Genomic DNA, 15704 nt, shown 5'->3' with positions numbered 1-15704 from the left:
TAGATTTAATGTGTCCACACCCACGCGCGCAAAAGAGATTGACATGCAAATCATCCACGTGAAGGAATGCGACGCCCTCATTACCTCAAAAACAAAGCACCAAGCTTCCTCATTCCTCTTCTTTTCGTCGAGTTTGGAAGACATGCTGTGAGCTTACATTGAATTTACTTCAGAAGAAGAACGCGAATTATATTAGAGTGTTTTTGTTGCATAAACTTCACATTGTAGTTGAACTGTTGCTAGACTAAAATGTATGAAATCGACGGAAACATGATGAAATATGAACTATAGACAGACAGGCAACCTTTCAATGCGAAATTTATATACATGTACGACACAAAGATATTTTATGTTCGATAATAAAACACAGCATGATATAAAAATAGCCTAGGCTAGTATGAGTGTTTACTCTAATATGGTGAATATTATAATGTTTAGAACCGTGTTTACTGTTAAATACTGTGTTTGTGGATATCTGCTCAAACGTAGATATGTATAATGTGGTAACAATGTTTCATAGTTTGGAGCGGCTCGATCGCTTCAGTAAATGTTCTCTGCACGCGCTGAGAGTTTAGGTCACTCGCCCTGTGAGTTTGAAATGCAAAACGTGCCAAACATTAGGCTTTATGTTTTTACTCCAATCTCATTTCATAACGTCATAACGAATGGAAACATTTGAAGTAACATATGATAATCCATATCTTTTTTCTCTAGTGTAGTGTACTGAAGTTCCTTTTTAACCATTTATAGGCCGTCTGCTATAGGCTATTGTTGTTATTATTGTATGCAGGCATACAAGTATATGCCTACAAGGCACAACAAACCTGGTGTTCATTATATATAGCCTATATATATTGTAATTTTTAAATAGCAATTTTAACCAGAAAAATCTAAAATGTATTCCCAAAATCATGCAGCCCTCTAAACTATAAACTATAGTTTCTCTTGATATCAGTATGTTCACAATTTATTTTTATTTATTTTTTACAGGGACCAGATGCCACTGATGAGTCCTGCTGACTTAAACATTGTTAGACTAGAGCGCTGACTTTGTATGTTTGACTGAATTGTTTGCTTTATTTCTTAGTCCAATCACGCCGTGCTATGTAAAAGCAGAACAGCATGCTCTACAGCTCTAGCCTGGGATGCTTGGATAAGGGCCCAGGCGGCAGTAGGGCTAAGAGGGCAATATAGCGCCCAATCAAAAGGGGATCGGACAGTAGTCGGAGCCAGCAGTGAGGTAATGGTGGGTCGAGCTCTTTCAGAGGTCAATAGCCACTAAACGGAGAGGTTTTGTGCATGCAGCTCAGGTACCTCCAAGTTGCCGCCGCACAGATAGACACACCACTGGACCACGCCCAGGAAGAGGCCATGCCTCTGGTGGTGTGCTCTGACACCGATGAGGCATTGGAGGCCCGTCGAGGCGTAGGCTAAAGCGATGGCGTCCATCACGGGACAATCTTTGCCACCATAGCAAACAAAAAGCTGCTCTGACTGTCTAAACTGGGCGGAGTGCTCTATATACACTCTTAGGGCCCTCACAGGGACTAAGTGAAGTTGTCGCTCGTCTTCCGAAGGGGGAAGTGCAGAGAGAGAAATAACTTGTGCTCTGAACGGGGTCGAGAGCACTTTTGGCACACTTTTGTGCCTTGGCTTGAGGACGACCTTAGAGTCGTTAGGCCCAAACTCAAGGCATAAAGCGCTGACGAAGAGCGCTTGTAAGTCACCCACTTGCTTGACCGATACTAAGGCTAGCAAGTGCGGTCTTGAGCGAAAGTGCCCTTAATTTAGACGACTGTAGCACCTAAAACGGGGGCCCCTTGAGGGCCCTGAGGACTGTAACAGGACTGATAGGTCTTAGGAATGTGTTGTGAGGGGGCGAGGCAGGTTGAGCCTCCTTGCCAACTTCAGGAAGCGAACAATCAAATTGCTTCTACCCAGTGGCTGGCCGGCCACAGGAGCATGGAACGCTGCTATGGCCGCCACATAGACTGAGCATGGAGGGGGTACGACCCGCATTCAGCAGCTCTTGTAGGAAGGAAAATACCAGCGGTACTTCACATGAAGTAGGGTCTTGGCTCCGTGCTGAGCACCATTTGGAGAAGACAGACAACTTAAGTATGTGGAGGCGTCTCGTGGATGGGGCTCTGGACTCATATATAGTGTTTAGGACACTCTTATGGAGGGCCCACAGCTCGAGCTGGGGGTGCCAGATCGTCCTGTTCGCCTAGGAAAGGAGGTCTTTCCTCAGGGGTATTGGCCATGGTGCTGCTGCTAGCAGCTAAATCATCTCGGGAAACCAAGACTGGGTCCGCCAGAGGGGGGCCACCAGAAGGACTGTGTAGCTCTCTCTGATCCTGTTGATGACTTGAGGGAGGATCGCGACTGGGGAAAAGCATAAAGGAGAAGGTTGGGCCAAAGAATATTGGGCAGTGAGAGTTGTCTTCGGAGGTGAAGAGGTCGACCTCTGCCCTGCCAAAGACACTCCAAATTGTTTGAACCTGGGGGTGGAGAGCCCATTCTCCCAGGGACACATTGAATCAGGGAGCCGACATGCTGTCTCGAGACAATCCGCCGGCACGCGCATCGCTCTCAGTGAGCGCAGGCTGTGTTGGGCCTAAAAGAGGAGACGTCTGGCTAGCCTGTACAGAGGCTTCAACCTGAGTCCACCCTGTTGGTTTATGTAGGATACTACCACCATGTTGTCCGACGGGACTAAGACACGATGTCCATTTAGGTCTGGTAGGAAGGTTTTGAGGATCAGAAAAACAGCCAGCATTCCCAGGCAGTTTATATGCAGCCGCTTGTCCGGACCTGCCCTCGCACAGAGCTCACCAACCCGTGTTGGAGGCGTCTGTGCTGACAACCTTTCTCCTTGAAACTAACTCCATGCTTACTCCAGACCGATAACAGCTGAGATCCATCTTGCATTTTTAAGCACACAAATGTGTTCTGTGTAAATGGTCTCTTAGACTGATTTGTTTTGCAACTATGCTTTCAGTATTGAATGAAATCTATATATATATTTTGTCCAGTCCATTCTGGGATTTCCATCCATATTAAAGATAGATGTGATTGACTCACCAGTCGTCCCGTGGCGCTCTGACCTCCCTCATTAAGCCACAGATCCGGCAGCATGGCGGACAGATACGGGCCCCAGACCCCGGGGACGAACAGCGGCTGTGTGCTCACCTGAGAGATACAGACACACGCTGACATCAACAATCACACTCTCTGAACACACACACACACACACACACGTACAGGAACTGAAGCTCACAGCCATGTGACATGATGACGTCCCACATATGACAGCCATACGGGACGTGACCGGTTGCTCTTCACAGGGCAGCTGGTGTCCCCTCACATCGGCCCCGATGACACCTACAACAAGACAATGAAATTACAGAAAATATTACTGACACTATAACACACTGCTACATAAATTTAAACTCACAGATCTCATGATACTTACCCAGCTGATTAATCACAGTACAATAACACAATTGTTTTTGTAGTGCAATATGCAAATGAGCCAGATCATCACTGAAGCCAGATTCATAATTTTTGTTTGATAAATTCTGTTTTTTCCAGCGGGGATTTTGGATTTTTTTTTTTTATCACTCCATAAATCAGAAAATACTGTCAACAGACAGAAACAAATACATTTCACCATGTTTTTAGCAGTTGTATAAATGTAAAATGTTGCATAAATGTGGTGAATGATAAATTAATGATATATACAATTTTGGCGTGTGTGAAGCTGCTGAAGTGGAGATATCTAACTCGATCTCACCGCCTTTAAAGATTGAAATCTACAGACTCTAATAGATAAAGTGCAATCAAATAAACACTTGTTTTCTTTCCACTAGTTGGAAGGCTTAGATTAGGCTTAGATTGAGCAGGTCAGGACAGTTATTACAGGAACACTGTGATGAAACCAAGAAGAGGCCAACTAAACATCAGGGCCATTAGATGCACACACACACTGCAATGCTCCTCCTGTGTCAACTGCGTTTAAAAAGCCCCTATTATGCTTTTTAGGGTATTTCCTTTAATGTAGTGTGTAATACAGATAAATGGAGTTTTTGTCTCCAAAAAGAAAGTGATTCTGAACCGAAACGAGTCGTCAGTAATTCCAGTCTCACTTCCTGATACGGTAAAACCCACGCTATAGTTACTGTTCGTATCACTGTGTATCCAGAGCTGAGATTCAGATATGATAATGAGGGTTTGGTTTCTGACCAATCACAGCAGACTGGGCCATCTGACCAATCAGAGCAGAGCAGCTCTCAGAGAGGCGGGGTGAATCCTTGATCTAAGCATTTCAGACACTGAGAGAAAAGAGCTGATGCTGCAGTGGATATTATGAGGAAATTAAAGTGTTCCTGCTTATTCTTGTTACAGCCCTGTTTCTCTGAGGTTCAGCTGACAGCATCAACATCTGTGAACAAGACGCACATAAACTAGTTACGCTCATATTATGCAGATATTATATATATACACTCACCTAAAGGATTATTAGGAACACCTGTTCAATTTCTCATTAATGCAATTATCTAATCAACCAATCACATGGCAGTTGCTTCAATGCATTTAGGGGTGTGGTCCTGGTCAAGACAATCTCCTGAACTCCAAACTGAATGTCAGAATGGGAAAGAAAGGTGATTTAAGCAATTTTGAGCGTGGCATGGTTGTTGGTGCCAGACGGGCTGGTCTGAGTATTTCACAATCTGCTCAGTTACTGGGATTTTCACGCACAACCATTTCTAGGGTTTACAAAGAATGGTGTGAAAAGGGAAAAACATCCAATATGCGGAAGTCCTGTGGGCGAAAATGCCTTGTTGATGCTAGAGGTCAGAGGAGAATGGGCCGACTGATTCAAGCTGATAGAAGAGCAACTTTGACTGAAATAACCACTCGTTACAACCGAGGTATGCAGCAAAGCATTTGTGAAGCCACAACACGCACAACCTTGAGGCGGATGGGCTACAACAGCAGAAGACCTCACCGGGTACCACTCATCTCCACTACAAATAGGAAAAAGAGGCTACAATTTGCACGAGCTCACCAAAATTGGACAGTTGAAGACTGGAAAAATGTTGCCTGGTCTGATGAGTCTCGATTTCTGTTGAGACATTCAGACGGTAGAGTCAGAATTTGGCGTAAACAGAATGAGAACATGGATCCATCATGCCTTGTTACCACTGTGCAGGCTGGTGGTGGTGGTGTAATGGTGTGGGGGATGTTTTCTTGGCACACTTTAGGCCCCTTAGTGCCAATTGGGCATCGTTTAAATGCCACGGCCTACCTGAGCATTGTTTCTGACCATGTCCATCCCTTTATGACCACCATGTACCCATCCTCTGATGGCTACTTCCAGCAGGAAAATGCACCATGTCACAAAGCTCGAATCATTGCAAATTGGTTTCTTGAACATGACAATGAGTTCACTGTACTAAAATGGCCCCCACAGTCACCAGATCTCAACCCAATAGAGCATCTTTGGGGTGTGGTGGAACGGGAGCTTCGTGCCCTGGATGTGCATCCCACAAATCTCCATCAACTGCAAGATGCTATCCTATCAATATGGGCCAACATTTCTAAAGAATGCTTTCAGGACCTTGTTGAATCAATGCCACGTAGAATTAAGGCAGTTCTGAAAGCGAAAGGGGGTCAAACACAGTATTAGTATGGTGTTCCTAATAATCCTTTAGGTGAGTGTATATAGACCTGATCTATTTAGGAGTGAAGCGGGTTGTCGAAGGTCAAACACTGAAACAGAAGTGGAGTGACACCGTATTTAACGCAGTGTAAACGCGCTCATTATGACACAGTTTTCTCTTCATTTCAAAGAGCCGTGGATGAGCGAGCGCTGCATTAGCACTCAGCTGGCGTGGCGTATTGTACCTAACCCTCCTGCGTGTGCGTCTATGAGTGAAGCGGCCACAGCCGTTCCCGGTCTCAGGCCCAGATCTGCAGCCGCCTCTGCGGTCAGTCCTCGTCCTACAGGAGTCCCAGGACAACACGTCTGCTCACCTGCGCACACACACACACTATCAGTCAACACGACCGGCTGAACACACACAGACACCTGAGCTTTACTCTCTCCCACCGATTTTACAGTAGCTGTTCTCCATCAGGTCCTCCAGGCCGATGGCGCTCCAGAAGGTGTCGTCCCAGCCTTCAGAAGAGGAATACGTCCACTTACAGACCAGAGTACAGAGAGACCTGCATCAGGAGAGCAAGACATGCTGTGTGCATAACATAACTCTCTTTATGTCTCGTTTTAAAGGGGTCAAGATATCAAACATATGTTTGTTCGGAGCATTTGACTGCAGATTGTTTTTGTAAACGAGGCACAGTGTAATAAAGAGTTTTGATGAAGACTGTATTTGATCTGACAGCAATTTTTTGCATTTTCATGTTTTTAGTAAATTTATCCCGAAAGTTCATTTTCCCTCTCGTAATAACGACTTTGTGGTGGCGTTTATGTGCATTCAGCTAATAAATATGGATTTATATATCCGACATGACTCCGAACGCATCATTAGTTGCATGCAATGTTAGTCAAAAATAGTCAATGCAATGTTAGTCAAAGTTAGTCAATCACAACAGTGGGCGTTTACTAACAAGCCTTAAAGGAGCCGCGCCTTAAAAACAGATCATTTCAGATGGAGGGTTGAAACAATATTTTTTTCTGCATATACAATGATGTCCGGCCGAGAAAAATTTCCTCGCAATTCGCTAGGGTGTTGCCATGTGGGGCCGTGCGTTATCATGCTGCAACATGAGGTGATGATCGTGGATGAATGGCACAACAATGGGCCTCAGGATCTCGTCACGGTATCTCTGTGCATTCAAAAATACCATCAATAAAATGCACCTGTGTTCGTTGTCCATAACATACGCCTGCCCATACCATAACCCCACCGCCACCATGGGCCACTCGATCCACAACGTTGACATCAGCAAACCGCTCACCCACACTACTCCGTACACGCTGTCTGCCATCTGCAATGTACAGTGAAAACAGGGATTCATCCGTGAAGGGAACACCTTTTCAGAGTGCCAGACGCCATCAGATGTGAGCATTTCGGTTACGACAACGAACTGCAGTCAGGTCGAGACCCCGATGAGGAAGACGAGCATGCAGATGAGCTTCCCTGAGACGGTTTCTGACAGTTTGTGCAGAAATGATTTGGTTATGCAAACCGACTGTTGCAGCAGCTGTCCGGGTGGCTGGCCTCAGACGATCTTGGAGGTGAAGATGCTGGATGTGGAGGTCCTGGGCTGGTGTGGTTACACGTGGTCTGCGGTTGTGTGTAGAGACCATTTAAAGCCTGAGAAAGGTCCCACCTTTCAGGGTTGGCTCAACCAATAAGAAAGGGGTAATTTCCAAGCGGGAGGTTCCTCTGTTGGGAAGATTTACGACTCTATCTCAAGTGTGGTTAGACATAGTCCTGGCCGTTTGTGTCCATTCATACTCAGATAGATATAACAAACACACACTGCATTCTAAGAGAAGGTGATGTACACTAAAGTGTGAGTCATTAAATGAGGATTAATTAGATAAGAGACAATACCAGAGGGGTTACATTGACCGTTGGTTGTATCATAAAATACATACTGTAGTATCAAAGACATAATAGTACACAAGACAGTAAATCATTCACATAGTGTCCTAGGGTTCATTTATGTTCATTTATAAATCACTTTATGTCTGTTTTAAGGGCTGTGGGTCTTTTCTATGGCCTCTGCTTCTTCCACGTCACCACATTTTTAACAGAAATAAAACCAACTTATCTGATCGTAGTCATGGTAACCAAGAGCCTTCTTGCCCTTGTTGGGGGGATGGGACCACAGATCCCAGAATGAGTTTTAAAGATTATTTGTTAAAGCTGCAGTCCGCAGTTTTTCCTCTTTGTCGCCATCTCTGTCCGAAATCTGCAATTGCAGTTATTCACGGAATTATCAACTTTACGTGGTCCCTTTGGTCTAGGGGTATGATTCTCGCTTGGGGTGCGAGAGGTCCCGGGTTCATATCCCGGACGAGCCCCCATTTGTTACGATTCTTCTCAAAGATCGCAACAAAGTAAGGGAGACGCCACACAACCGCTGCGTAAACAATAAGATTTATTTAAATAAAGTAATAAACATGAAATGTTTGCCTTGTGGTGCCTTGGCATGGCACAGCGCAGATGAATCCAGTGTTTTGAGGAGAATGTGCGGCTGTCAGTCGCCGCCGGTGTGGATACTAGCATTCGCAATCACAGATTCTTCTTTTTGGAAATATGACCAACATAAGAGTTTTCACCGGAAAATGTCGTCTGAACAAGTAACATCCACTTTTGTTCTGACCAACTAAGGGGAAAAAAGCATTGCAATAAATCGCGCTGATTAAATCTAACGATCGCTTATCATATCATGTCAAATCGTGCAAATTATACTTTGTTCTCAAATTGTTAATATAAACAACATCAGGATTGCGTGACTACATTTAATGCCCTTCTGATATTTGTCCTTGTTTTCGACGGGCCGGTTGCTGTCTCTTTTTTTCTCCGAAGTCCGAAGACTTTTGCGTTTTTTTCCGTTTTTTTCTTTATTTTTTTTTTCTTTGTAAAGCACATTGAATTGCTTTGATGTATGATTTGTGCTATATAAATAAATTTGATTTGATTTGATCATTTGTTCATTTGAACTATATATGTTTTTTATTTGTTGAACATCAATTACATTTTTACCATTAAATGGATTTGAGAGTTTTTTCATATTTACTAATTCGGGGAACAGACACAGTCTCTATATCAGTGATCTCAAACTCAATTCCTGGAGGGCCACAGCTCTGCACAGTTTAGCTCCAACCAGCTCCAACTCACACCTGCAAGGAAGTTCCTAGTAATCCTGAAGACCTTGATTAGCTGGATCAGGTGTGTTTGATTAGGGTTGGAGCAAAACTGTGCAGAGCTGTGGCCCTCCAGGAATTGAGTTTGAGATCACTGCTCTATATGATGATATCTAGGTGAAAGAGTCTCTATGTGATGGGATTTATCTGACCTGGGTGACGTGAGACAGCTGGCAGACGGTTGGTTTAGCCGGTCTGTCTGCTTCCTGACCTGAGCCCCAGATTGTCATGTTTGAGCTCTAAGACTATGTGCCATATTACTAGAGAGAAGAGCAGCACCATCCCAGGAGGGATGAATACCATCTCTTTTCAACAGGTTAGGTCTGCCCCAAAAACTTTTCCAATTGACTATGAACCCTATATTATTCTGAACAGGAAGAGCGCAAGAGCAAATTACAGTGTCTGGCATCGTACTTGCGAGTTCACACACCTCTTTAATGTTAATGTTAATCTCCGACTGGCAAAGTCGAACATCATTAGTGCCAACGTGAATAATAATCTTTGAGAATGTATGATTAATATTAGTCAGCACTTTTAAATGTGCTTTGATGTCAGGCGCTCTGGCTCCCGGCAAACATGTGACTTTCACGTTCTGTGTAATAGAATCGCCAATAACTAGGGCACGTTCAACAGGATTCTCAGTGGGTGCGTAATTTGCTCAGTGTGTGGGAAGAACCTGTTTGATGTTATAATCGCAACGGAAGAGCGGTGTTTTGTCCCGCGACTACAGCGCCTCATCGTCACCCAGTCGCCCTGCTGCACGGGCTCTACTACAGCCGGAACCGAACAATGTACAGAGTTCACTAAGCTAGTCGCATCCAAAGCAGTATCTTAAGCCCTTGCACTCTTACTATCCTCGATTAAAGTTTGGATGCATGTCTCTAGTTCTGAAATCTTCTCCGTCAGCCTGACTAATTCCCTGCATTTATGACATGTGAAGCTTTCTTTGTCGACAGAGAAGTCTATATTGTGCATGTAGCAGGCAGTGCAAGTGACAATAACAGGAGAAGACATGACTCACCGTTTTTGTTAACTGATCCAACTCACCACAGTCGTTTGATCTCGCGAGTGGAAAAGACGGCAAGCATGGATGGCAGGTTAACAGGCTAGCGAAATGCTATCGCGTTGTGCTAGCGATAATGGTTTAGTTAAAAGCTAGCGATGTAAGATTATTGAGATAATATATGGTGATGAGTAAGTTATATTTAGCATTATAAACAACAAGGAATTATAGTAAATAGAGATTCAAAACAAAGCTATACAAAGCTTTCAGATGCAAACCAATCATCAGCAAGGCAGACACAAGCAAACGATCACAGACTGTTAAATACCTTAAACAAGTTTAGTGTTTTGTTCTTCCCTCATATTTTAATTATATAAAATATTTGGGACACAACTGTATATTTGTTTGTGTTCTTTGTGCAAAAAAAAGCTAAGTGATCCTTAAGGAACATATTCAAATATTTTATAAAAATCTGCTTTAAAGTAAAGTGGTTGAAGTGATGGATCTGATTTAAAGAAGTACAACTACATACAACTACATATATTGAGCTGCAGCAGCAGTTTTGTAGATCTTCGTCCCTAAAGGTGTTTTATCACCGAATGAATGTCGTCTATGAAACAGTTGTGCGGATCCTGCATCTCACCTGCATAAGGACCCTGTAGCTTTCCAGGACAGAAAGTCTGGAAGGTCAAAAAAATGTGCCGCTTCTTTCCAACAGGTTTCCTGCAGATTCTAACAGCAGAAGAAGAAACAAGCGTCTGAAACACAAGTGTTTATAGTCCTCTCGCTCTCATCCTCAGGATCCCAGCGCTCCTCACCTCTTTGAGCCACAGTAGTTTGGGCGGCTGCATTTCGGGCGACATCACCCCGCCGACCCCCTGAAGCACTCTGTGTTTGGTGTCTGTGATCCGAGCGGCTTGTTCTGCGGCCCGGTGGTCCATCCACATCACCACGTTCCTCTCCCGGACGCCTGCAAGTAACAGTGGGTCAGAGAGCCGGCTCACGCTCTGCGGACGAGTGATGAACGCGCCTCACCTGTGTGATTGACAGCCACGGACTGAAAGTGCCGATCCAGAACCACCAGTGAGCAGGTGGCATCAAACCCGAGCCCTCGAACACACGTCACGTCAATGTCCTGAGTCACTCTCTGAAAACACACGCAAACAGCCCGTTTGACCAACACAACACCGACAGAGTCCTAGACAATGATTATGCACATGCCGGACAGATGGTCGCCTCACCTTCACGGTCTGGCAGCACTTGCTCCAGATATCAGCTGACGACTGCTCATAATGCTCCGCTCGCGGCTCCCAGATGACAATGGGCTCCTCTGCTGTGTGCTTGACCTGACCGTCCGGAGTGACCAGAGCCGCTCGCACACTGGCAGTGCCCACGTCCACCGCCACATAATACCTGCTCATCTCACTGGACACCTGCGGAAACACACACACACACACGTGTGCTAAGCACCCTCAAACACAAGCAAGAGCACCCTCAGCTGATACTGTAATATTATATTGGATTTGGAAAACAGATTTGCAAACGCTCCAGTACACATTTATGTTTGTCACTGTGTCATTGTCTGGTCCGAAGACTACATTTCACAACCAAACACATGCGAGAAGTATTAAGGAAATAACGCAAGATCACGTGTGCGTGAGACTCAAATTGTTATTAAAAATGATAGCCTACAAGAAGATTTGTGATCCATATTGTCTGTGCAACAGATTATGCAGGAGGAAATGGTTGGGGAGACGAGGGGAGCAAAGACTCTGTGTTCTGCTAAGAGAGTTGGGGGTAAATAAATAATTTTGCAATGTGCTGCTGTTGCGGCTGGTCAAGCAAATATTTGTGCTTTGTTTCTGTTTGAAATAATTGTAAATATATCTATTAAAATACTGATATTCTGGTCTATAGCTCCTCACAGAGTTCTCACGGGCATCAGCGACTCATCAGTGATTCTCTCAGATCTTGATAATTCACACTGCGTGAACAAACACCAATTTGCCTATGATTTCGGGCATTTCACAAGTTCACACGTGCATATAATTGGATAGAGTAAAGGATATGTGTATTTGGCGTGCTGTCCGAGGGGAGGGCTCCGAGGTCGGAGTTTGTCCAGAACCCAGAGTACTCCCCCAAAAAAACAAATGAGCAGATGGACAGCCGCCAGACTAAAAGACCCCCCAAAAACCAGCGTCGAAGTTTGGCGGGCTGGCGATTTCGGGAAAAAGTCTCCAATGGGAGCAGGTCACGGCATCGGAAAGGTGTGCCCCACCGACCGATGAAGGAGGAGCAGCGTGATTAAAACCAGATGACTGGGAGACTCTGTGCTTCCTCCGACAGGAGCCAGCAGCTCATGGTATCGGACGGCGAGCCCCTGCCAGCGGACAAACGAGATGACGGACAGGGCCCGGACAGATAAATCGGGGCTGCGAGTGATTCGACCGCCCAACCGGAAGGGCTCACACAGCATCCAACGGGAATAAAAACAAATAAAAACAAACTCGGGATTTTACACAAATACAAATGATGATAATTCACTGTATCTCATTAAGACACAGTTTCGAAAGTGTGTTTGATTTTATTTTAAAGCAAAACCACGCGTGGGATAAGACAATAATAGGCTACCAAGTACTACAAGCCCTGGCCATTGTGGTTTTTTTTTTTTTTTTTTTTGCGTACAATTGGAATTAAAAGCAATGCTGAAAAATGGGGCAAAAGAATTATACTAAAACAGATATTATTATGTTGATCTATAGCAAATATTATTATTTATGTGCTCAAGAGTGTATTTAAGTAATAGATATTCATATCACTTCTCTGCTGGGTATTTTAATTATTTTTTGAAGTAGGCTACTGATATATTGCACAGATTTACTGTTTAGACCTATTTTTTAAAAGTTAGGCTACAGCTATATGCAAGTGTTAAAATGTGAAACTATTTTTGTCCCGTACACGCAGATTATAACATGAACACACAATGCAGGGGAGGATATAAATAATTAGATTTTTAATACCTGATGTCACAGTCACAGATATTAGTATGCCTACATGTTAACCGGCTGACACTTAGCCTATTAGAAAACAGGAAACTATAACATAGGCCGCTATACAGAACCAATATAGGCCCTGGCCCTCATATTTTATTAACAGGTAAACAACAAGGACACATGAGTGTGCCATTAAACATTTTATTTGCACTTTGTGCCAAAAAATGCAAGCATTGGAGAAAAAATCAACAACAAAAAAATCAACAACAAAAACGTGCTTTCAATTGTAAAATCATCTGCTTGCGTTCAGGTTTGTCCGATGTCTTCCTTTAATACAGTGAATTATCATCATTTGCATAAAATCCTGAGTTTGAGCTGATCCACCGATCCTGATGGAAATATGAAGAAGCCAAGTGAATGACGTGCTAATGTAAAACAGCTCTATTAGCCTGAAGTACACTGAGGTGCTGTCACCCAGGGTTCATTTTTAAACAATAACTTCATCTATTCTGTGTCTTAAGTAGGTACAGGTATAGTAACTACAATAAACATTAGCCAATAGATCTTAACTAGAATTACTATGGTAAACCGATAATAAGATACGATTAGAGTTAGCTTTAATACGGCCGAATCTTAAAAAAAAAAAAAGTATATAAAGGAATGCGCATGCTCAGGCTTGAAACGTCTTGGCCAATAAGATTGCTGTATAATAAACCAATTAAATTGGGGGTGGGTCGCCCCGCCCCATCTTCCAGCCTGAACTCTGGGGTACTACGAATGTTGATCCGTCTTCGACTGTAAGAAGAACTGGAGCGTGTCACAAATGATCCGAAACCCAACGTATAGGCTACTTGCCTCACAGACACGAGAAATAGGCCTATAGAAGCTTAAACTATGTCTACTTTTAAACAAACCAATTCGAAACAAGTAGTCTGATTATGAAATCCAAATAAAAGGTGAATTTCTCTCTATAGGCACGTGCACGTTCACTTCACTGCAGGAATGATGAGTCAGAATCTCCATCTTTGCAGCCAACACAGACTCAGAAAACACTAGTTTATTAATAAACAATTAAATTGTCTCCTTGCTATTTTTTCCTGACACATTCATAATCATTAGGCTACTTTTGCCAGTGCTTTGCAGCAAGCTTTGCGTGTGCTGAGCACGAGGCATATATTTCGCCCCCCCAGTAGCCTATATTTAATTAAATTCACATTTATTTGTATAGTATTGTTCACAATACATATCATTTCAAAGCAGCTTTACAGAAAATGCATGTCTAAATTACTATTTATTTATTAACACTACTAAATTAATAGAAAAAAATATTCGTAGCAAAATATTTTTTAAATTCTATTCCATCCAAATATTGGTAAAAGTTATGAATTGTAAATAATAGTAATGTAACGATATTAAAATCTCACGATACGATAATACCTCGGTGTAAAGTCCACAGTACGATATTGCGATATAAAAAAAATGACAAATGAAGACTTGAAAAAAGGTGCCATATGTTTATTAAACAATGATTGAACATTACAATGATGTACAATTGAACCATGTCATTTCCTGTCCTCTTTTCTTTATCCTCTAATCACTGTTTCTTAGAAGTATGAGGTATACACACACACAGAGAGAGAGAGACAAACAAACACACACACACACACACACACACACACACACACACACACACACACACACACACACAGAGAGAGAGAGAGAGAGAGAGAGAGAGACACAGATAAACACACACACACACACACAGAGAGAGAGACAGACAGACTGACAGACACAAACACACACACGGGTTAATATTTGGGTGAACTCCCCTCATTACTGTCATAGTTAATCTCACTCTCATTACTGCAATAAGATAAAACTGAATACAGTGTGCTATTTCCTTCATGCAGATATAAAACAGAAATATCTTCATATCCGTTCGAAGCTGCTGTGTTTGTTTACATCTGTAGAATGACTGTAAGTCTCTCACAGTGAAACTCTTATTAACTCTTTACTCTTACCTGCTCCGCGCGCGTCTGGAGGAACAAACGCGTTTACTCTCGTTTATTCTCGTTCACTCTTATGCAGGATTTCGGTCACAGTTTCAGCGACTGAAGAGAAAAACATTCACAATGTACTTTGGATTTTCGCTTACGGCGCTCGAGCGCGACCAAAAAGTACGACCGCAATAGCATTCGTGCCGGGATCATTATGGGATAGTTAGAATAAAACGCTTACAAAAAAATCCTATAGGAATCCTGAAGGACTGTGGAGGGATCATGCAGGAATCCTGCAAGACAGAATGAAAATCCTACAGAACAGGATATTGCTGCAGGAGTCCTGTAGGTTTGTCCACATACTGTCCTGTATATCCTACAGAAATAATCAGAGGCCTGCATGATTCAAAATGTAGACTGATTTATTGGTTGATTAAATAAATAAACTAATCACAAACTTAAGGATTTCCAACATTATTACTTCACTAACTTAGCTAGCTATCATACCGACTATAAGCAGTTCTAAGTGCCTGTTTTGTTGTCATATAGCTTACATATTAGTTTCGGATAAATCTGCAGTAATTTTCATCTTACATGGGATCCTGCAGGACAAGTTCTGTAGGCGCAGTGCTCTCTAAAACATGGACACAAGTACTTGTAACTCCTTATATAATTTACTAACAAAAATATAATAAGAGTATTTCATTGACTGCTGAATATCTAAACACAAATGAGCCAGTAGTAAACTGTAGAGTTAATAGCACTTCATTTTGCTGAATGGATTTGATACTGTATTGTATTCTCCC

The 15704-nt window shown here is 43.0% G+C and overlaps 1 protein-coding gene across 3 annotated transcripts in view; it reads right to left on the bottom strand.

Annotated features, from left to right (window-relative positions):
- The window catches only part of fggy (FGGY carbohydrate kinase domain containing), an 18980-nt gene extending 3754 nt beyond the window's left edge, over positions 1-15226 (bottom strand). For 2 of the 3 annotated variants that reach the window (XM_079885661.1, XM_079885660.1), the window contains exons 1-9: positions 14923-15072; positions 11150-11341; positions 10944-11055; positions 10727-10878; positions 10552-10640; positions 6116-6231; positions 5911-6039; positions 3281-3384; positions 3085-3192 (exon numbers count right to left, since the gene is read on the bottom strand). In XM_079885661.1, coding sequence (XP_079741787.1) covers positions 3085-3192; positions 3281-3384; positions 5911-6039; positions 6116-6231; positions 10552-10640; positions 10727-10878; positions 10944-11055; positions 11150-11329 — 990 coding nt within the window. In that variant the 5' untranslated portion in view covers positions 11330-11341; positions 14923-15072. Of the gene's footprint in view, positions 1-3084; positions 3193-3280; positions 3385-5910; positions 6040-6115; positions 6232-10551; positions 10641-10726; positions 10879-10943; positions 11056-11149; positions 11342-14922; positions 15073-15139 lie in introns of those variants that run through there. The other variant, XM_079885659.1, reaches the window with a different exon arrangement.
- Between the last annotated feature and the right edge of the window lie 478 nt (positions 15227-15704).

The sequence above is a fragment of the Squalius cephalus genome (genome assembly GCF_949319135.1).
Source record: "Squalius cephalus genome assembly, chromosome: 11".
Classification (NCBI taxonomy): Eukaryota; Metazoa; Chordata; class Actinopteri; order Cypriniformes; family Leuciscidae; genus Squalius; species Squalius cephalus.
The sequence above is the reverse complement of the archived record's forward strand: the minus strand, read 5'-3'. Positions and strand labels throughout refer to the sequence as shown.